A 26691-nucleotide genomic window follows, 5' to 3' on the forward strand; every position below is an offset into this window, starting at 1 on the left:
TCCATATACTTATGTTTTCTGACACCCAATAGCCGATGTGTATGTTAAGCATTCATTCAGTATAGTAGAATGTATATTTAATTAAGTTATTATTAGTATGTAGTAGAACATGGGGTGTAATTAAGTTATTTGTATACAGTAGAATTTGGAGCATAATTAAGTTGTTATTGGAGTATTATTAGTGTTATAAAGTTGTTAATTAAGTATAATGTATAACATAATTAAGTTGCTATTTGTTGTCAGAGTTTCCCCCATTCAGAAGGCAGAGCTGGTGGAGTTAGTAAAGGTGTCACAGAAAACCATAACGCTGGCAATAGGGGACGGTGCTAACGACGTCGGTATGATCCAGGCTGCTCATGTTGGCATCGGCATCAGTGGTCTGGAAGGTCTGCAGGCTGCCTGTGCATCCGACTACGCGATCGCACAGGTGAGTTTCACATATTACTTAGTGATGGTTGGTTGAGTCTATGGTCCCATCCTCTTATGTAAAAAAAAATTGTAAATAATTTTAGTTTGGTTTGATGTAAGAAGAAAAGTAAAAGATTTTTGGAAATAACAAAACATTTTTGACACATTTGTGTGCAGTTTAGAAAACATTCTGTTCAGAAATAAATAACTTGTAGTAAAGTTCATAGTATTAAAAAAAAGCGATCCCTATGTGAAGGACTATAGTTTTATCGCTTGATATTTATTGTTTCAATTACAGATGTCACTGTTACTATTAATTTATTAATGGACTCTTCTTGTTTGGATATTATCATGTAATTGAAACTGATATCTTTTATTGGATTGTTTTGATATTTATGATAGTTAATTTTTTCACTTTTCGATTGGTACAATTATTGCTGTTTGCATATCACTTTTATAATAACTGCAACTGGTGAGTGTAAAACAGACATTTCAGATATTATAGTAATTACAAGTTTCAGGCCTTTCTAAAAAATAAAACTACTTATTAATTACAATTCCTGTGTATCAGTGTCTATATATCCAATATATTTTTGGTGTTCTAAATGTTTGTGGTGCCTCAAACTGACTAAAATGGTTGTTGTTTGTTTTTTCAGTTCCGCTTCCTTAAAAAACTTCTCTTGGTGCATGGGGCGTGGAGTTACAGTCGACTGTGTAAACTCATTCTGTATTCCTTCTACAAGAACATCTGTCTGTACGTTATTGAGGTAAAATATCCATTCAACTAATTCTGAATTTTATATATAGCATGTAGGTTCTAAATTGGAATGTATGCTGAATCAATATTAAGATATTTTTATTTCTTGGTAGTTGAGCCTGGCACCCATTCTCTGTGTGTGTGTGTGTGTGTGTGTGTGTGTGTGTCTGTGTGTCTGTGTGTGTGTGTGTGTGTGTGTGTGTGTGTGTGTGTGTGTGTGTGTAATTATGTCAGTCAATGTTACTTCAATAAAATATCAACTGGTATAATTCTTACTGTGAACAGTTACTGGTAATTCATTTAAAACATTCTTAATAACAGTTGCAAATAATCTATTTAGAACTGATTCTCAACGATAACATACTTAGTCTGGTATTCCATTAGAATTCATTCTTAATAATAAATGTTACTACTATAGTACTAATAAGTTACTGGTATATTCATGTAGAATAATTCTTAATGATAGTTACTGTTACTGATAGTGACTTAATGATAGTTACTGTTAGTGATACATCACAACTTGGAGTGTAGTTGTTGACATCAAAGCAAACGAAACATGATTTGTTTCCCATTCTTTGCAGTTAGAAGGTCTGCTACACTTAAAGTAAATTATGTTGAGCTGGTGAAATAGTTTTTGTGATGCATAGCACCTTTTATTTATATAGTGAAAGGTATACTGGTATAGTAGACATATCAAAATGTGTGTAGTAGTTACCATTTCAGATTTTCGGTCAAGCCTTATATCGCAGGCAGGATTTGTAATTTTGTTTTCTTTTTGGACAGAGATGTACCAGGCCAGGTTCTTATAAACCTTTTAGAGTCTAGACTCGAGTCTCTTAATAGAATCTGAGACAGTAATGTCATGACAACGCCATACAAATTGTATGTGTGTGACGTCATTAGAGATTGAGTCTGGATTCTAAAAAATTTATAAGCACGGGCCCAGATTTTATTGTTGAAGATATTTGGTCTTTCTAACATTTGTTATTTCAGCTGTGGTTTGCAATTGTAAGTGGATTCTCAGGACAAATTCTCTTTGAGAAATGGACGTTGGGTCTCTATAACGTGGTATGTGGGGCTCGTGTCCCATGGCCAATATGTGTTTTGTTTTGTCGTATTCCCGAACGGGTCCAATGTATATGAGAAATGTTTTTATTTTGTGGCATGTCAACATACTGTTTACACACCACAGTCACAAAACTTACTTGTTACATCACAAACAGGTATCGAAACTGTATTCCATACTATCTTGGGGACATTGGTAGAGTGCTTACCTGAAGCAATGTGGGTTGATGGACTCAGGTTTTTTTCTTGTCCCAACCACTGCTACATAATTGGTACATCAAAGGTCGTGATATGTACTGTGGGAAAGTGCATATAAAAGCTCCCTTACTGCTTTATAATTGGGAGTAGCCCAATTTGCAGCAGCAGGTTTCCTCTCTTTTTTTTTTCTTCTCAAAAAGTCAGAATAACCATATTTTAGACTCCCAAGTAGCTGTAGTTTAAAATCCTTGTAAATGAAAAATTTAATCCATTTTATTTAAAACTTCATGTGATTGTTTGTCTAACACCATATCAGAGAAATGATCTTCAGATCTTCTTGGATTTTATCATGGCAAAGACTTCTACCCAGAAATCCCAACAAGTAATCTAGGCTGTCTGGCTGTGTTAACAAATTGTGTTGGTAGCAACTATAAACTGCAACATTTGGCAAAAATATGTTAGTTACTACAAGGAGACACTCTTGGTGTTTGTAAACGGTGTGTTGTCGGCTACTACAAACTGTCTTAGTTTTGTGTTTATAGAGATTGTGTTACCTTCTACAGGTGGCCCAGGCTGGCATGGTAGTCGTGCTTTAGATGAGGTTGTTTTAGTTGATGTACGACATCTAGAATATTATCCATGTCTGTGACATATAGAATATAATCTATGTCTTGTTTCATATTGTACAGTGCTGTATGTGTTGTGTGCATTTTATTTTGACAGTTTTGGTTTCAAATAGCCAACGGCTTCTCAGGACAGATTCTGTTTGAGCGCTGGAGTATTGGTTTATATAATGTGGTATGTATTACACTCCTTGCATGAGTTACCTACCCTGCCTTGCGTTTTTATTGATTAATTTGTGTTATGATGTTATCCAGTTGATGACAAGTATTGTTAGTTGTCATGGGGTTTAGGCTTGTTTATAGTCTATTGTGCATGGTCTTTGTATTTAGAAAATTGGATTGAAAGAAAAAAAATATTATTTTGTTAACTGGGAATTGGTTTTGACTGAGATGTATTCCAACAGTTTATGGGAAGAAGTTTTCCAAGTATTTATATTGTTTATGGATATTCATTTCTATCTACCTTGCAGAAAGCCCTGTACCTCACTTTAAATACTTTAATCCCATTATACTACCTTATATAGATATACATGATGTGCATTTTAATTATATGATGTAGTGTTTGTGTGCAATTCTCCTACTATCATTGATCATTATGAAGTATTCTCAGATCACATCCTGTACTGGATTGTCACACGGAGTGCTCTGGTTCATGTCTGCTCAGTGGAGATCAAGTCATTTGACAGATTTCAGCACATGCATTAATTCAATAATGTTTTTGCTTTAAAAACCGAAATTAAATTACGCAATGTCTACAGTTGATTGAATTTTTTCAAAAATACAGTTAATACGGAACTTATGTTTTGTCAATAAAAAATACATGAGGTTTTTTAATCAGGGTTAAGCATTTGCACTGTGAAAATGCAGAGCTAAATTGCAGAGCTAAAAGTTACATTTTACAGTTAAAAATAAAGTGTTGCTGTTATTTTAAGAGAGGGGAGGGGGTTATTTGTTAGGGTTGTTTTTTTTTGGGGGGGGTTGTTGTTTTGGGTTTGTTTGAAGGTGCGTTTTGGGGGGGGGGGTCTTATTTTCATAGAATCAGAAGGAAGGTGTTATACTTTTTTCTGGCAGTAATGGTATCCTGTTTTACATGCAGCTGTACATTAACATTTCACATTTCTCATAAATTATAATTATATCAGTGAAATGAATAATTAACAAAATTAAAAGTGGTGGGGTTTTTTGAAATGTTGAATGAGGAAAATAACCATTTCTGCCCTGGTGATCAGATGGATGTCTTACCCCATAAAGTCTGGTTAAAGATCATTATATGATTACATTTCTCGACTCTTAAGTTTTAATTAAAAATACAGTCTACTGGGGTTGGTTTTTTGTTTAATGCCTTTGCAGGTGGGTGGAGCTTTTTTATTTCATGGGGTTGGGTTGGGTTTTACAAACAGTATTTAGGCCTCTGAGAATTGAGATTTGAAAATGTTACACAAAAATACATTTAGATAATCCATGGTTTTGGGGTGTGTGTGTAACCTGTTACGTCCATGTAAATGATGCCTTTAATTTAATGCACAGACAACAAATAAGTTACACATAATTATATTTGTGTGAGCAACACACAAACAATATGATCGTTCTCACAATTTTCAAAAGCCTGCTATTTAGTCTTGTCATAAAACTTTGGTCAAATTATATTTTTATGAAATGTGATTTTTTTTATCTTTTTGGTTTTCGTATCTGGCATGTGTGTTTTCCAAGTGATATGCACATACCTGGCTCCAATAATTTGACTCCAGGGCAAAGTAAAGGTCATTTTGCAAGGTTGTCATTTGGTTAAATTTTGTCTACTTTTTTCCCCCGTAATTGCACACGTTTAAATTCAGTGACATCTCATTTTGTGTTGTGAGTAATCTGATATGTTTAAACTCTTGTAGATATTCACTGCTGCACCACCCCTGGCTATGGGACTTTTTGACCGATTCTGTACAGCCGAAACCATGATGAAAAATCCAAATCTTTATAAAGACTCTCAAAAAGGCAAATTTTTTAATGTCAGGGTAAGTAATACATATTTGTAAACATATGTCATGTGTTGATATCACAGGATTTTATTTGGAAACTTGACTTGCCACCCATTAAAATAGATATATCCAGTCACCATTTTGTACAGCAAGTTCCATGTTTGCTGATAGTGTGAATGTTAAATATTTGTGTATCATTGAAGAAAAGTATGTAAACGTTATCTAATAATAAAATAAATCATTGAAATAAATATAATAGTAGAATATCTTTGTTGTATTAGCACATTTATTAACAGTAAAAATAGATGGTATCTATCTGTCCTGTTACAATTATGCAGAAATGTTTTATGTTAGTTTACTATTCAGATACAAATAATATATATATATTTTTTATAATGATAAGTTATGTCGCAAGTGTTGCCACCAGGCTACAGATTTTGGAAGCCATCTTAGCACTATGATATCATTTTAAAAAACCGGTTATAGGCCATGATACCATTACAGCACATGTCATAACGTTTTTACAATGTCATAGACATAGTGCTAAGATTGTAAACCATGCAGATAGAAACCTAATTATAATGTTATTGTATGTGTTTGATTTGAAGAGAGTTTAAATATTTCTGTTATTCATTGTTTTACAGGTTTTTTGGTTCTGGATAGGAAATTCAATATTTCATTCCATACTTCTGTTCTGGTTACCTCTGTTGTCATTGCAGAATGGTATGTAGTTACCTGTTATTCTATTTAATAAGAATGTTACAATGTTTTCAAATATCCGATGAACAAAAAAGCGACCTGTTTCGTAGCTGCATTCGTATTCACCACTAACAGCACCAGATACACAAATATGTATTGTTATAATGTTTACTGTACAATTTAGATCAAGCTCATGGACTTCCTATTCTATTCAATGCATTGATGTAATACCTGTTAGTTTGTACATTGGTGTAATACCTTTTAAATTGTACATTGATGTAATACCTGTTAGTTTGTACATTGTTGTAATACCTGTTAAATTGTATGTTGATGTAATACCTGTTAGTTTGTACATTGGTGTAATACCTGTTAAATTGTACATTGGTGTAATACCTGTTAGTTTGTACATTGGTGTAATACCTGTTAGTTTGTACATTGATGTAATACCTGACCGGCCTCGGTGGCACAGTGGTTAAGCCATCGGACTACAGGCTGGTAGGTACAGGGTTCGCAGCCCGGTACCGGCTCCAACCCAGAGCGAGTTCTTAAGGGTTCAATGGGTAGGTGTAAGGCCACTACACCCTCTTCTCTCTCACTAACGACTAAACAACTAACCCACTGTCCTGACCAGACAGCCCAGATAGCTGAGGTGTGTGCCCAGGACAGCGTGTTTGAACCTTAATTGGATATAAGCACGAAAATAAGTTGAAATGAAATGAATGTAATACCTGTTAGTTTGTACATACATTACGAGTTTGCATAGTTTCATTCAGCTAGTCTTACATTCCTAATGAGTTGTGGATGTGAATACATATTTTATTCGCTACTTCATTTATTTAGGTGATATCTCTCGTATTTGCCACCATCTGTCTTTGTTACATTTCTACTAATTAACACTCTTATTTCTGTGGGGTTTTTTTATTGTTACAAACTGTTATGTACCAGTGTTCAATGCTAAATCATATTGTATGTGTGATTAGAAATGTGATCTCAAACTCATTATGTTATATTTTTATTTCCAGATGTTGCTTTTTCTAATGGCAAAGTGGGTGATTATTTATTCTTAGGAAATTTTGTTTACACTGTAAGTATTAAAAATTTCTTATTAAATCACTTTTTCGATGACTTCCTTCTGAATATTCTGATGTTAAATTTAAAATTTTGACATTTATGGAGTCATTTTGATGGTATAATGATTATGGTAGATACTATTTGCGACCTAGAGTGAGATTTTTATCAGTTCAGTTTGGAGGTGTAAGACCATTACACTGTGTCCTCTCTCACTAACAATTTTCCCCAACAGACAGCTCAGATAGCTGAAGTGTGTGCCCATGACAGCATGCTTGGATATGTGCATGTAGCCAGGTATAAGGGCAAACATAAATAAGTATCATTGAAAATGGGCAAACATTTTTTTTAATTAATATCGTATATAAGTTATTCCAAGTAGTCTAGTAAAATAGGAGGTTTGGGGAAGGTTCATTAACAGTCCAAATTCAGCTAAGTTTCCATATGTATGTTTTTCGTGTATGTTTTCAGTAAAATATGTAAATCCTTGAATTATTTAAATAATGTGCCAGCTATGTCTGTGTTTCCATGCTATCTGCGAACCGTGAATTTGGAATTGCTTATTAAGCGATTTTTCATGGATCACAGAAGCACGGAATCCCACCAGAAATGGCGTAATAAGGAAGAAAGCATCATCATCGGTGTGGGCAAGAAGTCTAAACTGACCAATGTTCTTACAGTGTTCTTTCGACATTAGTTTCTGTCATCATGTCGATTCCCATCATTGGGCCCATTGGGCTATTTCTCATTCCAGCCAGTGCTCCACAACTGGCGTAACAAAGGCCATGGTATGTACTATCCTGTCTGAGATGGTGCATATAAAAGATCACTTGCTTCTAATCGAAACATGAGTATCCCATGAAGTGATGACAACGGGTTTCCTCTGTCAATATCTGCGTGGTCCTTAATCATATGTCTGACGCCATACATACACACACACATACACGTGCACACACACACACATGCACGCACACACACACTGCAATTAATTGCTAGTATAAAATAAATAAATATGCAGTGAGGAAAAACATGTCAGTAAAAACGGGAATTTAACATGTGAATATGCAGGCTTTGGACATTCTCGGTTTTCTTTACAAAACTATCCAGAAAATAATTACAACTGATCACACTACAAACCACTTCACTTGTATCATTTATTTTTAACAAAGCCTGGCATACTGTATGCAAATACTGCATTTTCTTTGTGAGATCGAAAATATGGCAAATATTATAAATTAATAGGCAAACACTATATAATAAATCTTTCACTTGAGTAAATATCTGAGAATTTTAGCTCACAATGTTCGGTTTTCCCCGTTAAATCAACGGGAACAAGCGAAGGAAACATGAGTGGTAAAATGTCTAGATGCGTTACATTACACATTTGGCATAACATACAAAGGTATTAGTATCGTAGCATAGCACAGGCCGATGTCCATAATTTCTTGTTCAGAAAATAAATTTTAATTAATAAAATGCACTATTTAAAGGTAGATAATGTTTTGGGGGGAAAAAATCAGGAATTCCATTTCAGATAGGTATTTCCGTGATCGTGAAAAATCAGTGCCTCTACCTGCATGCGTATCTTAAATTTTGGCCTAGTTATGTGGCTACGTAGAACTAAGTTAAGTTAAAATGTTGATAAAACAAACCCATGATGCATTGATTGTATTTTCAGTATGTTGTTGTCACTGTGTGTCTCAAAGCTGGTTTGGAAACAAGTGCTTGGACATTGGTAAGCTGAATAGTAAAACATGTTACAAAATATTCATTCTTCTTGTTTTTAAACTTTCAAACATTACTTTCTAGCATATTATAAAACATTGTTCATGAAAACTTTAGTTGTTGATAATAGAATAATGGACAGGAGTAATTGTATATATTTTAGCCATATATATATTTGTTGGATGTTAAAGATAAATATATGACATTGTATTCTTAGTGACATGTGTAGATAGGTGGGTTTTGGGGTCACACAGCTCTCCCCCTCCAATACTCAAAGCAAATTTTATTTTTTTAAATATATTTACAGGCAGAGCTTGACCTGACCGCAAAAAATAACTTTGCTCAAGACCTCCCTTTTCCAAGATAATGCACATGCATGTGATTCTATTTTTTTAAATCGAAAAGAATATTTTTCTGTGATTTTTGCAAAAATAATGCTTTGGGGGAGGGAGATAAGAATTTTTTTTTTCTTGTGATTTATAATCTTGAGATTTGTTTAGGTATTAATATATTTTAAAGTTTTAAAGAATCGTTGGATAAAGTTTAATGTTTGTTTGTTTCAGCTCACACATCTAGCTATCTGGGGAAGTATTCTCTGCTGGTTTCTCTTCCTTATAATCTACAGTCACGTTTTCCCCACCATAGATCTAGCTCCAGAGATGTTGGGCATGGTGAGTGTTCACTTTCTTTCTTTTGTATAGTGGAGCGGAACATAGCCCAGTGGTACAGCGCTCGCCTTATGCACAGTCAGTTTAGGATTGATCCCCGTCGAAGTGACCTCTAGGCTATTTTTCCATCCAGTCAGTGCAACACGACTGGTATATCAAAGGTCATGCTATTTGTTATCCGGTCTAGGATGGTGCTTATATTAAGATATCTTGCTACTGATGGGAAAATGTAGAGGGTTTCATCTAAGACTATATGTCAGAATAACCAAATGTTTTACATCCAGTTGCTTATGAATAGTAAATCAATGTGCTCTAGTGGTGTTGTTTGAACAAAACAAACTTTAAATTTCTGTTGTATGTAGTATCAGTCAGGTTCGATCCTTGATCTTGCATATGTTTCTATGAAAAAACTCGGATCCTTATAAGTAACGCTCTCAATTGTGAGACATTGTACAGGCCTCTGAATATTTGCGAGATTAACAGTTTCATTCTCTAGGTGCTCTCAGAAGTCTTTATGTAACCCATTTTCGTTCACTCATTAGCACGTCATGCAGTTTGTTAAAATGGTTAGACAAAATGATACTCATGTAGGTGTGATATTTATAGAATATTAAATAAGCTTCCATTTTGTATCATGTTTATGTCCCAAGTGAAATAATTTTCAAATGTCACGAGCTTTAGTAAGTGACAATGAAAATTATTTCATGAAGGACATATACATGATATGAAATGGTAGTGAGCTTAATATCCTATTTATTACCCATAATTAATTTTAATTTATGACACTGATCTCATTTGGTTGACGTTTCAGTATGGTTGTTGTGTGCCATTTGCAGTGGTTGCAAAACAAGGCGTTGCATGCGACGTTTGCTACCCTCATTTCCGACGTCTATTTTCGCCACAGTTGCTCAGACTCATTCATATTTGCTTGGTTCTTGTCTGAATGTATAGCTCGGCTTCTATGGGTTAATTTCTTCAGGAAAACTTTGAGTTTCCAATGAATACAGTGTCCATTACCGCTCATTGCCTTTGTTTTTAAAATATATTTTGTTTTGATTCATGTGCACAGTAGACCCAGTGATTTTCCGGACGGAATTCCCATTGTGAAACGGAATTTACCTTTGAAAACGGAATTACAATTTTCTGGGAATTTAAAAAAATTAATACTATTTTACTATTGCCACACGCTGTAAAACTGACGATTGACCCGTGCGCAGTACTACTGGCAAATGCTAGACTGGATTATGCGGTTCACGGTAAACCAAATGGTCACATTGGGAACCAATCAGATACCTCTCGAACGTTAGCGAAATGTTTGCTGGCTGAACTTGGGGCTGGTTTACTGCTTAGTCTGTTGCGCCTGCGCAGATGGCACAGTTCTTTTTCCAGGAGTAAATTTAGCCAGCGGTTTGTCACTAACGCTTGTCTTGGAAGACAGATTTTTACGCTAGACATTAAACCGAATGACCATTTCGGGAACCACCAGTCAAAATATGTTTGCAAACGTTTAGCAATGCAACTTTATTTCCACTGTGTCATGCGCACACTTTAATTTGCAGATGACGTTAGACTGATGATAAAATAAATGTTTACGTTTTGTGAACCCTAAGCCTTGTTGAATAAAGCAGTGCACTTAACTGTTGGACAATCATGCTTTATGTAGTTATTATAATTGTAGCCTTTGTTCCTGGTGTGATTTTCGCTACTAATATGTAGGCTTACTTTGATTTAATGAGGAATAGCGACACATATCGACACCAGTCACTGAGTCAATTTTTGGACCCTTTAATTTGTCACAACTTATGTTAGTTCAATCGTTAATTACTTATTGTAGTCTGAAACGGAAATGAAACGGAATTTACAAAAACATGAAATGGAAAATCGCTTCTTTTTTTTGCTTTTTTTAAAACGCAAAACCACGTAATCATACTTGTTATATTCTTGGGCCAACAATTTCACCAACTATATACATTACAAGTGGACCACATTGCACACATTGAATGATGTCAAAATGTTACATCCCACTTTACATTCTAGTGGGATGTAACACTTTGATATGAACAAAAGATATTGTTAACCATAAGGGTAATAATACTGTTTATTTAACTTGTATTCTGGTTTCAGGAGACACATAGGTGTAATATCAATGTTTATTTAACCTGTACTGGTTTCAGGACACATATAGGTGTGATATCAATGTTTATTTAACCTGTACTGGTTTCAGGACATACATAGGTGTGATATCAATGTTTATTTAACCTGTACTGGTTTCAGGACACACATAGGTGTGATATCAATGTTTATTTAACCTGTACTGGTTTCAGGACACACATAGGTGTAGTATATAGAGATTATTATACAAACTTGTGAGTCATACTGATTTTACAAAACGAGTGTCAGGATTTAGTATTGCCCGAGCGAGGGTAATACATGAATATTGACACGAGTTTTGTAAAATCAGTACGACTCACATGCGAGTGTAATAATTTCTTTATTATACATATTATTATTGTTGTTTTCTTTATGAATAACAAGACCCAACTCAAAATGTTTGAACCACAACTAGAAGGAGACGACTAAATGACATCATATTTCAAATGTACAGTCTGATCTAGGACTGGAGAAGCAACATCATGTTATGACGTCGCTTCCCAAAAATTACGTCATTACACTTGTTATTACACATGTGCTTCGTATGATTATTATTAACTCGGTTATGTTAAACCATATGGATAATATCAATGTTTATTTAACCTGTACTGGTTTCAGGACACACATAGGTGTGATATCAATGTTTATTTAACCTGTTCTGGTTTCAGGACATACACGTGTATGGCTGTTCTCTGTTCTGGCTCGGTCTCATCATCATTCCAATGGCGTCGCTCTTCAGAGACTTCACATGGAAAGTGTACGTATTGAATAACAGTTAACACATTCAGACCTCATTACATCTACTATGTTAGTCACGTGGCCATGGTTTCATTGTATTAAGTTATAGCTGTATCTAATGTGTCGTGAGTTGTCCCCTCTTCATCACTGCAATATTTTAACAATTTATTTTCAAATCTGTGATGCATGTACAGTTTTTGGAAACACAGATATTTGAAATAATAAAGATTATTAAATGGTAGACAGGTGTTAAAATTAGACAGTAATAACAATTGACCACATGGCATCTTTGATTCTGTAAATTGTCGTTATACAGATTCTTAAAGTAATTTTCAGCAAACAATTGGTGTGGGTCTTTTCGAAATATATGATTACATAATATTATCATGCTTATTAATTAGTCAACAGCTGTATTACATCACATTGTTATAAATATCAGATTCAACAGTTTATCAGTAATCATCTGCCTTAAATGAACAGCACTGTGTGATTAGATGCATTTTATAACACATACTGTGACCATGGAATAGGTAGTGATGTTTTATTGGAATGTTGGGAATGAATCATGTTAATTTGTGCAAATTGTTATTTATTGTTTATTTTGGTTGAATAAAAACTAAAACTTTGTGACAGAATGATATAACTTCTTTTTTGTTCTCTTTTGGGGGATACAGGATTAGGCGAACCTACTTCAAGACGCCACGGCAGTACATACAAGAGTTAGAACTTTCTAACAAAGACCCTGTTCTACATGGAACATCTCCAAAGAGAAGAAGGTTTGTAGCAGCAAGATATTGTTTGTATTCACTTTTCCATAGTGGGAGCGGGATGTAACCCAGTGATAAAGCAACTGCCTAATGCTTGGTCAGTCTAGGATCGATCCCCATCAGTAGGCCCATTGGGCTATTTCTCGTTCCAGCCAGTGCACCATGGCTGGTATATCAAAGGCCTGTAGGATGGTGCATTAAAAAGATCCCTTGATACTAATAGGAAAATGTAGGGGTTTCCTGTCTAAGATTATATGTCAGAATTACTAAATGTTTGATATCCAGTAGCCAATGACTAATAAATCAATGTGCTCTAGTGGTGTTATTAAATGACACAAATTTTAACTTTTCTCATAGACAGGACAGCACAGTGCCCCACAACTGGTATATCAAAGGTTGTGGTTTATACTGTTCAGTTTGTGGAAAAGTATGGTACACTGGTGGCACCTAAGTCTGCGCACCTAAACATTTGTGTTATATTTTAAAGTTAAAATTTTTCTTTTAAAATATATGTTTCACCGCCATTGTACAATGGAACGATAAACATGACACTACTGAATGTTATTTTAAAAGAATTTAAACTCAAGTAATGAGAGCATTTTTAGTGGCAACCCCCTGTATTTACTGGCCTGCATGATGGCACATAAGTCTGCGCAGCAGACATTAAAACAACCACTTCTGTCGCTAATATTCACTGAAACAACAACAGATAATGGATCCGACTTTTTGTAAGTTTTAGACAACACGCACTTCCTATTATAGTCCGTTTCAGAAAAATTTAGATTGTGCATTTGAGATATATATAAATGGTGTTGGGTAACACAACATGACAATATGAAAAAGGCCAATGTCAAAATGTATTATCATTATTCAATAAAGGTTGTCTGTTATTAACTGTGTAAATGATTAAAGATAGTGTTCATTAGAAATATAGGACAATCAATGATACTTTTGAAACAGACTATAGCGAAAAATAGGCAGTGTAAGATTGGTCGTCTGGCATCCATGTTGCCGGTTGTGTCACTCGGAGGGAAATTCAAAGTATGCTTGGATGTTTACATTAACAGATAAAATAAAAGATTTATTTCATTTATGGATTCATAAATTACAATAAGATATGTATTGAAGCTTCTATGTAAACTTGTGTAAGTTAATATACAAGGTTGATCAATACAGTGGTGACAGACGTGTTGATAGGTGATACAAAAACATCAGATTGTTATCTCCCAGTTTTATACATATATTCACAATCAATATGTGTTGTTTTAACAATTGTTTTATGAATTAAATTAATGTTGTTTGTTTGTTTACAAACATACCCCGACACTTGTTTCAAGACGTAATTAGCGTGCGCAGACGTTTGTGCGCGCAGACTATGGTGACATGAGTGTACTTGTAAAAGACTCCTTGCAGCTAATCAGTATCCTGTTTGGTGGATTTAGGTTTCTTATCACATTGTATGGACAAGTACCTGATATGACATTTAATAGCCACTGGTTAAACGATGTGCTAAGTTATTAACATTCCTTTAATTTGATTACATTTAAATAGTTTTTACATATATTTCTATTTTATAAACATTTTGACATCAAATAGCTGATCCAATCAATGTGCTCTGGTAGTGTCATTGAACAAAACCAAGTACAAGGTAAATTTTAGTGATTTTACATTTTGTGTTTAATTTCTGCTTGTTCGAGTGGGTAGCTCGTTGTTGGGTTGTTTTTGTTTTGTTTTGGGTTTTTTGTTTTAATTGCAATGGAACCATTGGGCTATTTCTCGTTCCAGCCAGTGCTCCCAACTGGTGTAACAAAGGCTGTGGTATGTGCTATCCTGTCTGTGGGATGTGCATATGAAAGATCCCTTGCTGTTAATAAAACAAAAATAGTCCATGAAGTGGCGACAGCAGGTTTCCTATCTCAATATCTGTGTGGTTCTTAACCATATGTCCGACGCCATATAACCATAAATAAAATGTGATGAATGTGTCATTAAATAAAACATTTCTTTCCTTAATTGCAATGGCTGGTGCACATATAATGTACCGTATATCTTCGCCTATAAGTCAAATTGTTTTCATCAAAATATTATTTTATAACTTCGGGGGGTAAAGTAAAGTTTGTTTTATTTAACGACGCCTCTAGAGCACATTGATTTTTATGTTATCATCAGCTATTGGACATCAAACTGTAACATATTTCTGTAGAGCAAACCCACTACCGCCACAGAGGCTGCTCTTTCCGAAGCAGCAAGGGGTCTTTCATATGCACTTTCTCACAGACAGGACAGCACATACTATGGCCTTTGATGAACCATTTGTGAACCACTGGTTGGAACAGAAAATAGCCCGAACTGCAAATGGCTCTACTGAGAAGGATCGATCCGATGACCGTCTGCTTCACAGGCAGACACGCTACCGCTTGAGCTACATCCTGCTCCTAAAACTTAGGGGGTCAACTTATAAAGGAGTCGGAAAGTTACACACAAAAAGTACCAGTCAGTGTTCCTCATCTATTTCTTTTGTTCAAATGAAGTATATATGAGCCACTTATGATTCTCATTTGCTGAAAGTAAGAAATACTTGAATATTTTTGGGTAATATTTTATGGGTTGACTTATAAATGGGTTTGTAAAAAAAATATGTTTTCAGGGCTTGAAATTAGGGACTCGACTTATAGGCAGGATCGTCTTACAGGCGAAGATATATGGTACATTTAAACAGTATAATATGAATAGTGCCCGACTGCATGAAAAATGTTGCCTGTCTTTTTCAGTTACCGACCTATCAGTGAGCGGGCCCGACTTCTTAGTGCACAGTTTCTGGGTCGAGCAACAGGTCGAATTCCTTCAGCAACACCTCAACCACGTAAGTTTTGTATTTTATTTAGGGGGTGGGGGATGAGTGGGATAATAACTTTATTGCTTAGACCAATTTGGTAATGTCAGGGATAGTGTCCTGAATGACTGCCCATAATATACACATATATGCTCTTTCTCTCTCTTATTATTAATCAATAGATGATCGGCATGTGCAGATTAATGATTGTAAAAATTACTTTTATTAAATTAATTGTTTTCTCAACACTACTATTAGCCAGTTTGTCTACATTGAGGAGATTCCAGCAACTGAAAAATTTACTAAGAACCAGTGTGTGTATTTACTATTAGTTGGTGTGTTTACATTGAGTAGATTCAAGTTACTGAAATATCTACTATTAGTAAATGTGCTTACATTGAGTAGATTCCAGTTGCTGAAATATATTCTATGAGCCAGTGTATCTACATTGGGTAAATTTCAGTTAAAAAAGAAAGAAAATTAAATTAAATAATTATTTAAAATCTATGAGCCATAATGTGTACATTGAGTAGACTCCCAATTACCAGTTACAGAGATATATCATCTATAAGCAGTTATATCTACACTGAATATAATCCAGTTCATTTATGTTTTCTGAGGGAGTACATTGTGATTGACTGTACTTCGGTTACCAATGTGTTTCCTGTGAACCAGTATATCGATATTAAGTATTGTTTTGTCCAGTGTGAGTTTCATTTACTTTTAGTTAGTATTACAACAGTATTTGTGTTTATTTTTGTATATTTTACATTTATGTTTCTCGTAAGCATGCTTTTGTTTTTGGTTTATTCAGCGCCATCACCGTCACCTTCACGTAAGTGTCAGTTTTTGCAGAACGACTGTCCTGCTAGTAACATGTCTGCTTTGGCATCGTCACAGCTACTAATGCCAACCATCCACTTACTAATAGCGTAACATTTACATCATATGTACAATAATGCTGCATTTGAGTGTGCCTGTAATTACTGTTTCAGTGAACTTCCAACTTGAAAATAGCATCCAAAACACACTTGAGCTGTATCCAAGGGAAATGGTGATGAAATGTTTCTCTGAACTCTTTATTTTTAAAATAATGCAATCAAAAACGACTCGTCATTGCAAAAATAGTGGTACACTGTACTACTATTTCATAGCACTGAAGTTCACAAACCTTATCAAACATGTATAGTTATTCCTCTGGTTTGTAATTAACAATAAAATGCTGAATTTGTCAATGATATTCTGTTTTGGGCATTTTATTGGAACTTATTTATTTTCTTACAAGTGCACATGTGCAACTCAGAAATAGAGACTAACTGGTTTCTGTCTTCAGATATCGGCTTTATCCTGTGAAGGTTAGAATGGCTAAAGAAGTTGCCATTCAATCTGAGCAGGATAAAGCTAATATCTTAAAGGGGAGGACAAGTCAAATATGAGCCTTATGTGTTGGAAAGATGCATACCCAGACCACCAACACATACTGACACTTTAAGAAATGGAAAACACGTCATTTTAGAGTTAATAAAAAAAAACATGATTATTCTTTCTAACTGGTGGCAGCCATTTTGTTTGGTTTTCATAGCATCCGGTACTCTAGCTTGAGGTGAAGTGACGTCAGCTCCTACCAACTCCTGTATGCACAGTGTAAATAAATGTGGTAATTTACGACAAGGTGCTTCTCTTTGATCAACATGCTTTGTAAAACAACATAAGTGACGATACTAATAAACTAGTTGACTAAATATATTTCAATTTTCATTAACAGAATGAAATGGGGTTATAGTATTTTTCTTTCTTAAAAAATCCAAATAAAAAATACATACTAGTAGGCTACGTTGGAGCAAAAACGACCACTCAGGATACCCAAGTGATAATTTTCTTTTCTTTGGGACTATGTAATTGGTCAGTTCTTTGCTTTCAGATGGGGAAAGTCTACTTAAGGGTTTTACAGAATTATTTACAGTAATAAAGCATGACGGCTGATAATATCCATTACCATTTTAGGGGTAGCAGGTTATTTGATCATACCATGTGATGTTCATAATATTAAAAAATTAATGTTATATTTATTGTGTGTGACACCAGAACAAGGGTGCAAAGAATGACTGTCGTTGACCTTACTGTATTTTTTCATGGAGACTGGTCGTGTTTTTAGGCCACTAGTCCTCCAGATCAGTGGAAGCATTTTGTACTATTATTTCTGCCTAAAACTCGGGAGGAGGGGAGGGGTGGCATAAAATAGTGGTATTTGGAGGGGTTTAAACATTTAGTTATATGAAGTTGATTTCTTTGTATATAGTAATGCATCAACAAATTCTTACGGCACTCCATTAGCCAAAATGTTTAAATCATATCTGAAAAGGTCTGTAAATGTTCTGGGTCTTTATAAATCCTGAATATTCGGTAGGATACACTGGTGGCACCTAAAGTCTACGCACCTAAGCATTTGTGTTATATTATAAAGTTAAAGTCTTTCTTTAAAAATATTTGTTTCATCACCACAGTACAATGGAACAATAAACGTGTTACTACTGAAAGTTATTTAAAAAATTTTTAATTTAAACTCGAGTAATGAGCACATTTTTAGTGGCACCTCTCTGTATTTACTGGCCTGCGTGACGGCACATAAGTCTGTGCAACAAACATTAACACTTCCTATTATAGTCCGTTTCAGAAACATTTAGATTGTGCATTTGAGATAAATATAAATGGTGTTCCATGCTCCTTAGTTTGGGTAACACAAAATGACAATATAAAAAAGAAACAACAACAGGTAATGAATCCGACTTTTCCTAAGTTTTGTAAAATTCTGGTGCATGCCAACCAGGGGCAGATCCAGGATTTTGTATGGGGGTGGCATACAATTCTAAAAAGGGCAGTTTACCTTCGTGGAAGGCTAATACAGCAAAATTTGTGGGTTTCATGGGCATGTTCCGAAAAATATTGAAATAAAGATGCTCAGGACATTTTCAGGCCAATTTAGTGTTGTTTATTGTGGATCATGAATTTTTTTTTTTTTTTTTTTTAATGTAATTTAAAAAGGTACTTCAATTAGGATAGTGGGCTTGTCAAGGGAAGCACAGGATTGAATATTCTTAAGCAAAACTAAGTTTCAACAAGAAGTGTTTTCAGACGACTGTGTTCCTTCTAGCTGTTACCCAGCCTTGTATGCTCTTGATATTGTGGGGCTTTGTGGTAGACTAATTTGGCCTTGGTTTCTGCATGTCTTTCGTTGGATTCTTTGACTGCTATTCTGTCAGTTTCATTTTCTTCCTGGCTGAAGAAGGATGCTCAGATGTACATAAAAATACATCAACACATCATCATCATCATCATCATCATGAGATGTTCCTCTTAACACACTGTGCACTGACATGATGAAGATCATTATCATACTGACATCACATCAACATCATCAGATGTACTTCAACACACATCTGGCACTGACATCACATAGTCACTATCAGAGTTTCTGCCAGAGGGTAAAACGGGTATGGTGCCATACCCAAATATTTTGGCAGATTTTATTTTTTTAAGTTAACTTTTTAATTTTTGATCATGATTACATTTCCACAAATATGACAAGTTTTAAAATGTTACCAACATGAAATTGTTCACTTTATTTCATAACCATACCATTTTCATTCATTGAAAGACAATGGATAATTTTGGATTATTTATATAATAATTTCAGAACTTTATGAACATGTATACAAATTGTTATTATTGTTTTTATTTATTATTCATAAATTTGGATTAGTGACAAAAAGTTTCATCAATATCCAGAGGTATAATTATTGTATCAATGCATAAAGTATATAAAACATTAGTCCTCTACCGGTCCAACCAGAGGGGACTAGGTTTCATCTCCATCCTTCTGTGTGTCTGTCTGTCTGTCTGTCTGTCTGTCTGTCTGTCTGTCTGTCTGTCTGTCTGTCTGTCTGTCTGTCCGTCCGTCCATCTGTCTCACATATAGTTACCGGATGTTTGTTTTAGAATGCCTGAAGGTATTGCGAAATTTTGTATATAGCTTTATCATGTACTGTTACTGATTAAGTTTAACTTTCATGGTGATTTACCCATTTTTCACAGAGGCATGGTCCTTGAATTTAAGAGATACAAAAATGTGTTGGGTCAAGTAGTGGACATGTATTGCTTTAGCAGTGCTCTTAAAATGCTTGTTGAACTAAGCTCTAATTAATAATTGCAAACTATCTGATCACTATTATTTTGTATTATTTTTGTTTGTAATATTTATACCATTTAATACCATCCACAAATAAAAATTAAAATAAATGAAATATTTTTTTTTAATCTATGAATGGATGACATCTACATATATTTGCGCAAGTTACTCATTGCATTAAACAGTGTTGCTAATTTGCTTTGTGCTATATTATAAAGATGCAATTAATGTTTCATTTATAATGGCCAGTTGTACCATTGAAAACGATATTCATCATTATGTGAATGTGTGACTTCATCCCACTGTGATGGGCAGGATGTAGCCCAGTGGTAAAGCGCTCGCCTGAGCCGTGGTCTGTCTAGGATCGATCCCCATCAGTGGGCCCATTCGGTTATTTCTCGTTGGATGGTGCATATAAAAGTTCCCTTTCTACTAATGGAAAAATATAGCGGGTTCCTCTCTAAGACTATATGTCAAAATTACCAAATGTTTGACATCCAATAGCCAATGATTAATAAAACAATGTCCTCTAGTGGTGTCGTTAAACAAAACAAACTACTTAACTTTCATCTCACTTGATAAGGCATATTATTGATTAATTGATTGATTGATTGATTGGAAATATTTTATTGCTTTTTAAAAAAAATGAAATGGAGTAGGCGCAAGTTATAAAACTTACTAGGCCTTCTCTATAATACATACATGTCACGACAGTAATATATTTTTGCAATATAAATAAGAACAAAAATAAATATTATTGAAAGAGAGAAAGAATGGTAGAGTAGAAGGCAATGGGAGATCAGTTATATTATCTATACTGATTGGCAGGCACTGTTTCTTGAAAGTAATAACAGATTAAGATTACATTAGCAATATAATTGATTGTTACGATTTCAATTACATGGCATTCTCAAGCATTGTAATCTATTACTATTGTGATTATATGAAAACATGTAATTGATTGTCAGTTACAATTTCTGATTATACGATTATCCCATCTCTGATATTGACACTATCATCAAACTTACAATATCACACACCCTTCACTAACATCATCATCTAACCTACTATGTACAACATATTGACATTATCTTCAATCCTACTATATCGCATACTCTACACTAACATTATCATCATCAAACCTACCACAGCATATTGACACTATAATCAAACCTATATCACACACCCTACACTAACATTATCATCATCAAACCTACTGCAGCATATTGACACTATAATCAAACCTATATCACACACCCTACACTAACATCATCATCATCAAACCCACTGTAGCATATTGACACTATAATCAAACCTATATCACACACCCTACACTAACATCATCATCATCAAACCTACTGCAGCATATTGACACTATAATCAAACCTATATCACACACCCTACACTAACATCATCATTGTCAAACATACTACAGCATACTGACACTAATCAAACCTATATCACATACCCTAACATCATCATCATCATCATCAAACCTACTGTAGCATATTGACACTATAATCAAACCTATATCACACACCCTACACTAACACCATCATCATCAAACCTACTGCAGCATATTGACACTATAATCAAACGTCTATCACACACCCTACACTAACATCATCATCATCAAACCCACTGTAGCATATTGACACTATAATCAAACCTATATCACACACCCTACACTAACATCATCATCATCAAACCTACTGCAGCATATTGACACTATAATCAAACCTATATCACACACCCTACACTAACATCATCATCATCAAACCTACTGCAGCATATTGACACTATAATCAAACCTATATCACACACCCTACACTAACATTATCATCATCAAACCTACTGCAGCATATTGACACTATAATCAAACCTATATCACACACCCTACACTAACATCATCATCGTCAAACATACTACAGCATACTGACACTAAGCAAACCTATATCACACACCCTACACTAACATCATCATCATCAAACCTACTGTAGCATATTGACACTATAATCAAACCTATATCACACACCCTACACTAACATCATCATCATCAAACCTACTGTAGCATATTGACACTATAATCAAACCTATATCACACACCCTACACTAACATCATCATCATCAAACACATTTACCGGCCTCAGTGGCGTCGTGGTTAGGCCATCAGTCTACAGGCTGGTAGGTACTGGGTTCGGATCCCAGTCAAGGCATTGGATTTTAATCCAGATACCGACTCCAAACCCAGAGTGAGTGCCCCGCAAGGGTCAATGGGTAGGTGTAAACCACTTATACCGACCAGTGATCCATAACTGGTTCAACAAAGGCCATTGTTTGTGCTATCCTGCCTGTGGGAAGTGCAAATAAAAGATCCTTTGCTGCTAATTGGAAAGAGTAGCCCTTGTAGTTGCGACAGCGGGTTTCCTCTCAAAATCTGTGTGGTCTGTAACCATATGTCTGATGCCATATAACCGTAAATAAAATGTGTTGAGTGCATCGTTAAATAAAACATTTCTTTCTTTCTTTCATCATCAAACCTACTGCAGCATATTGACACTATAATCAAACCTATATCACACACCCTACACTAACATCATCATCATCAAACCTACTGTAGCATATTGACACTATAATCAAACCTATATCACACACCCTACACTAACATCATCATCATCAAACCTACTGTAGCATATTGACACTATAATCAAACCTATATCACACACCCTACACTAACACCATCATCATCAAACCTACTGCAGCATATTGACACTATAATCAAACCTATATCACACACCCTACACTAACATCATCATCAAACCTACTATAGCATATTGACACTATAATCAAACCTATATCACACACCCTACACTAACATCATCATCATCATCAAACCTAGCGACAGGCAAGTCAAACCAATGTCCCAGGTTGCCTGCCTGGCGACAAAAATATTTATTGACAGTCGCAGTGGAATGACTGAATGTTTAGATTTATATTCATCGTAGTCATGCGTTGTTCACTGTGGAATCAGTTCAATTTTGGTTATAGAAGAAAAACCGAAAACTGTAACCTGCCTAACGACTCATATGTTTGTGTTTTGTGATGTTGATCTGTGAATTCATTACACATTTTGAACATTCCGTGGTGTCATTTGCAATGCAAACTTGTCGCTATTATAATTTGGCGAAAACAAGGCAGAGTTGGGAAAACCCCATTTGTCTGTGAACATAGTGCCTATTTCACAGCATCCACGTGATGTTTTCTTATGCACATATGTCTGCTGCAAAAATTGTCCATGTTTATTATTTATTTGTATTCATAAAGTATTTCCAGTGGAATTTTCAATATCGTTAATTACCAAGACAAAAGATAGATTCACAGTTAACACTGCAATTGGAAAGAAAAAAAATCTTTGTATGAGAATAAGAATTAAGATAAATTGTTTTGTTAAAGTTAATCCGGAATACAAATGAACACAATTACCATGATGTCGGCTGTTCTTATTGTATTGTGTGAGATTACCCGAGGACTTCCGATATTGATCCATTTGAAACAACTTGGCCATTTGATTCGTACCTACACTTCGCCGAGGTGTTCTCAGTGAGTTTGTTTTTTTCCCCATTACTTTTTTGTTTTAGTTGCAAAATAAAACCATGCTGACAAACAGTTTATTTTATATATGGAAAAAAAATGTTCCAAATATTTGAGGCAAAGAATATCAGGCTAGTGATAATATCTGTAGGCTAATGTGTTGTTATATTTACTAACCTGGTGCACTAGTATTTTTTATTTTTTTAAATTATGTCCAAAATAAAGGTTTTCTCATAGTATATGTAGTTTGGATATTGATAAATGTATTTACTTTACAATTTGAAAAAGTTGGGCAAGTAAAAAAAACCAAGTTCAAGTAGAAGTGTTGTCAACACTTACCCGAAGGGCAAATCAAAATTATTCTTGAGCGTGAACACTGATAACTATCCAAATGTCCGTCTGTAGTCTATCCCACAAGGAACGCCTTTTTTAATGCTATGGAATTTAGTACAAGTTATGTATTTCTGAGCCGATTGTTTTTTAAATTGGACACATAAATTGGGGGGTTCTTATTTCAAACCTACTACAGCATATTGACACTGTAATCAAACCAACATCACATATCCTACACTTAACATTATCATCATCAAACCTGCTTCAGCATATTGACACTATAATCAAACCTATATCACACACCCTACACTAATGTTATCATCATCAAACCTACTGCAGCGTACTGACACTAATCAAACCTATATCACACACCCTAACATCATCATCATCATCATCAAACCAACTACAGCATATTGACACTATAATCAAACCAATATCACACACCCTACACTAACATTATCATCATCAAACCTACTGCAGCATACTGACACTAATCAAACCTATATCACACACCCTAACATCATCATCATCATCAAACCTACTGCAGCATATTGACACTATAATCAAACCAATATCACACACCCTACACTAACATTATCATCATCAAACCTACTGCAGCATACTGACACTAATCAAACCTATATCACACACCCTAACATCATCATCATCATCATCAAACATACTGCAGCATATTGACACTATAATTAAACCAATATCACACACCCTACACTAACATTATCATCATCAAACCTACTGCAGCATACTGACACTAATCAAACCTAGATCACACACCCTAACATCATCATCATCAAACCAACTACAGCATATTGACACTATAATCAAACCTATATCACACACCCTACACTAACATCATCATCATCAAACCTACTGCAGCATATTGACACTAATCAAACGTCTATCACACACCCTACACTAACATCATCATCAAACCTACTGCAGCATATTGACACTATAATCAAACCAATATCACACACCCTACACTAACATCATCATCATCATCAAACCAACTACAGCATATTGACACTATAATCAAACCTATATCACACACCCTACACTAACATCATCATCATCAAACCTACTGCAGCATATTGACACTATAATCAAACCAATATCACACACCCTACACTAACATTATCATCATCAAACCTACTGCAGCATACTGACACTAATCAAACCTATATCACACACCCTACACTAACACCATCATCATCAAACCTACTGTAGCATATTGACACTATAATCAAACCAATATCACACACCCTACACTAACATTATCTTCATCAAACCTACTGCAGCATATTGACACTATAATCAAACCAATATCACACACCCTACACTAACATCATCATCATCAAACCAACTACAGCATATTGACACTATAATCAAACCTATATCACACACCCTACACTAACATCATCATCATCAAACCTACTGCAGCATATTGACACTAATCAAACGTCTATCACACCCTACACTAACATTATCATCATCAAACCTACTGCAGCATACTGACACGAATCAAACCTATATCACACACCCTAACATCATCATCATCATCATCAAACCAACTACAGCATATTGACACTATAAGCAAACCTATATCACACACCCTACACTAACATCTTCATCAAACCTACTGCAGCATATTGACACTAATCAAACGTCTATCACACACCCTACACTAACATCATCATCAAACCTACTGCAGCATACTGACACTAATCAAACCTATATCACACACCCTAACATCATCATCATCATCATCAAACATACTGCAGCATATTGACACTATAATTAAACCAATATCACACACCCTACACTAACATTATCATCATCAAACCTACTGCAGCATACTGACACTAATCAAACCTAGATCACACACCCTAACATCATCATCATCAAACCAACTACAGCATATTGACACTATAATCAAACCTATATCACACACCCTACACTAACATCATCATCATCAAACCTACTGCAGCATATTGACACTAATCAAACGTCTATCACACACCCTACACTAACATCATCATCAAACCTACTGCAGCATATTGACACTATAATCAAACCAATATCACACACCCTACACTAACATCATCATCATCATCAAACCAACTACAGCATATTGACACTATAATCAAACCTATATCACACACCCTACACTAACATCATCATCATCAAACCTACTGCAGCATATTGACACTATAATCAAACCAATATCACACACCCTACACTAACATTATCATCATCAAACCTACTGCAGCATACTGACACTAATCAAACCTATATCACACACCCTACACTAACACCATCATCATCAAACCTACTGTAGCATATTGACACTATAATCAAACCAATATCACACACCCTACACTAACATTATCTTCATCAAACCTACTGCAGCATATTGACACTATAATCAAACCAATATCACACACCCTACACTAACATCATCATCATCAAACCAACTACAGCATATTGACACTATAATCAAACCTATATCACACACCCTACACTAACATCATCATCATCAAACCTACTGCAGCATATTGACACTAATCAAACGTCTATCACACCCTACACTAACATTATCATCATCAAACCTACTGCAGCATACTGACACGAATCAAACCTATATCACACACCCTAACATCATCATCATCATCATCAAACCAACTACAGCATATTGACACTATAAGCAAACCTATATCACACACCCTACACTAACATCTTCATCAAACCTACTGCAGCATATTGACACTAATCAAACGTCTATCACACCCTACACCAACATCATCATCACCATTATATCTACTAAATAACATACCCACTGACATCATCAGTTTCACATTATTATTTTGTTATGTTCATGTTACAAACTTGG

At 35.0% G+C, this 26691-nt stretch overlaps 1 protein-coding gene across 3 annotated transcripts in view; it reads left to right on the top strand.

Annotated features, from left to right (window-relative positions):
- LOC121375666 (probable phospholipid-transporting ATPase IA) overlaps positions 1-26691 on the top strand; it is an 84208-nt gene that overhangs the window by 54274 nt on the left and 3243 nt on the right. For 2 of the 3 annotated variants that reach the window (XM_041503228.1, XM_041503229.1), the window contains exons 27-38: positions 244-427; positions 1065-1175; positions 3152-3226; positions 4938-5060; positions 5669-5747; positions 6746-6807; positions 8470-8526; positions 9080-9187; positions 12004-12092; positions 12748-12849; positions 15612-15703; positions 16488-16508. In XM_041503228.1, coding sequence (XP_041359162.1) covers positions 244-427; positions 1065-1175; positions 3152-3226; positions 4938-5060; positions 5669-5747; positions 6746-6807; positions 8470-8526; positions 9080-9187; positions 12004-12092; positions 12748-12849; positions 15612-15703; positions 16488-16508 — 1103 coding nt within the window. The remainder of the gene's footprint in view (positions 1-243; positions 428-1064; positions 1176-3151; positions 3227-4937; positions 5061-5668; positions 5748-6745; positions 6808-8469; positions 8527-9079; positions 9188-12003; positions 12093-12747; positions 12850-15611; positions 15704-16487; positions 16509-26691) is intronic. The other variant, XM_041503230.1, reaches the window with a different exon arrangement.

The sequence above is a fragment of the Gigantopelta aegis genome, chromosome 6 (genome assembly GCF_016097555.1).
Source record: "Gigantopelta aegis isolate Gae_Host chromosome 6, Gae_host_genome, whole genome shotgun sequence".
NCBI classification, from domain to species: domain Eukaryota; kingdom Metazoa; phylum Mollusca; class Gastropoda; order Neomphalida; family Peltospiridae; genus Gigantopelta; species Gigantopelta aegis.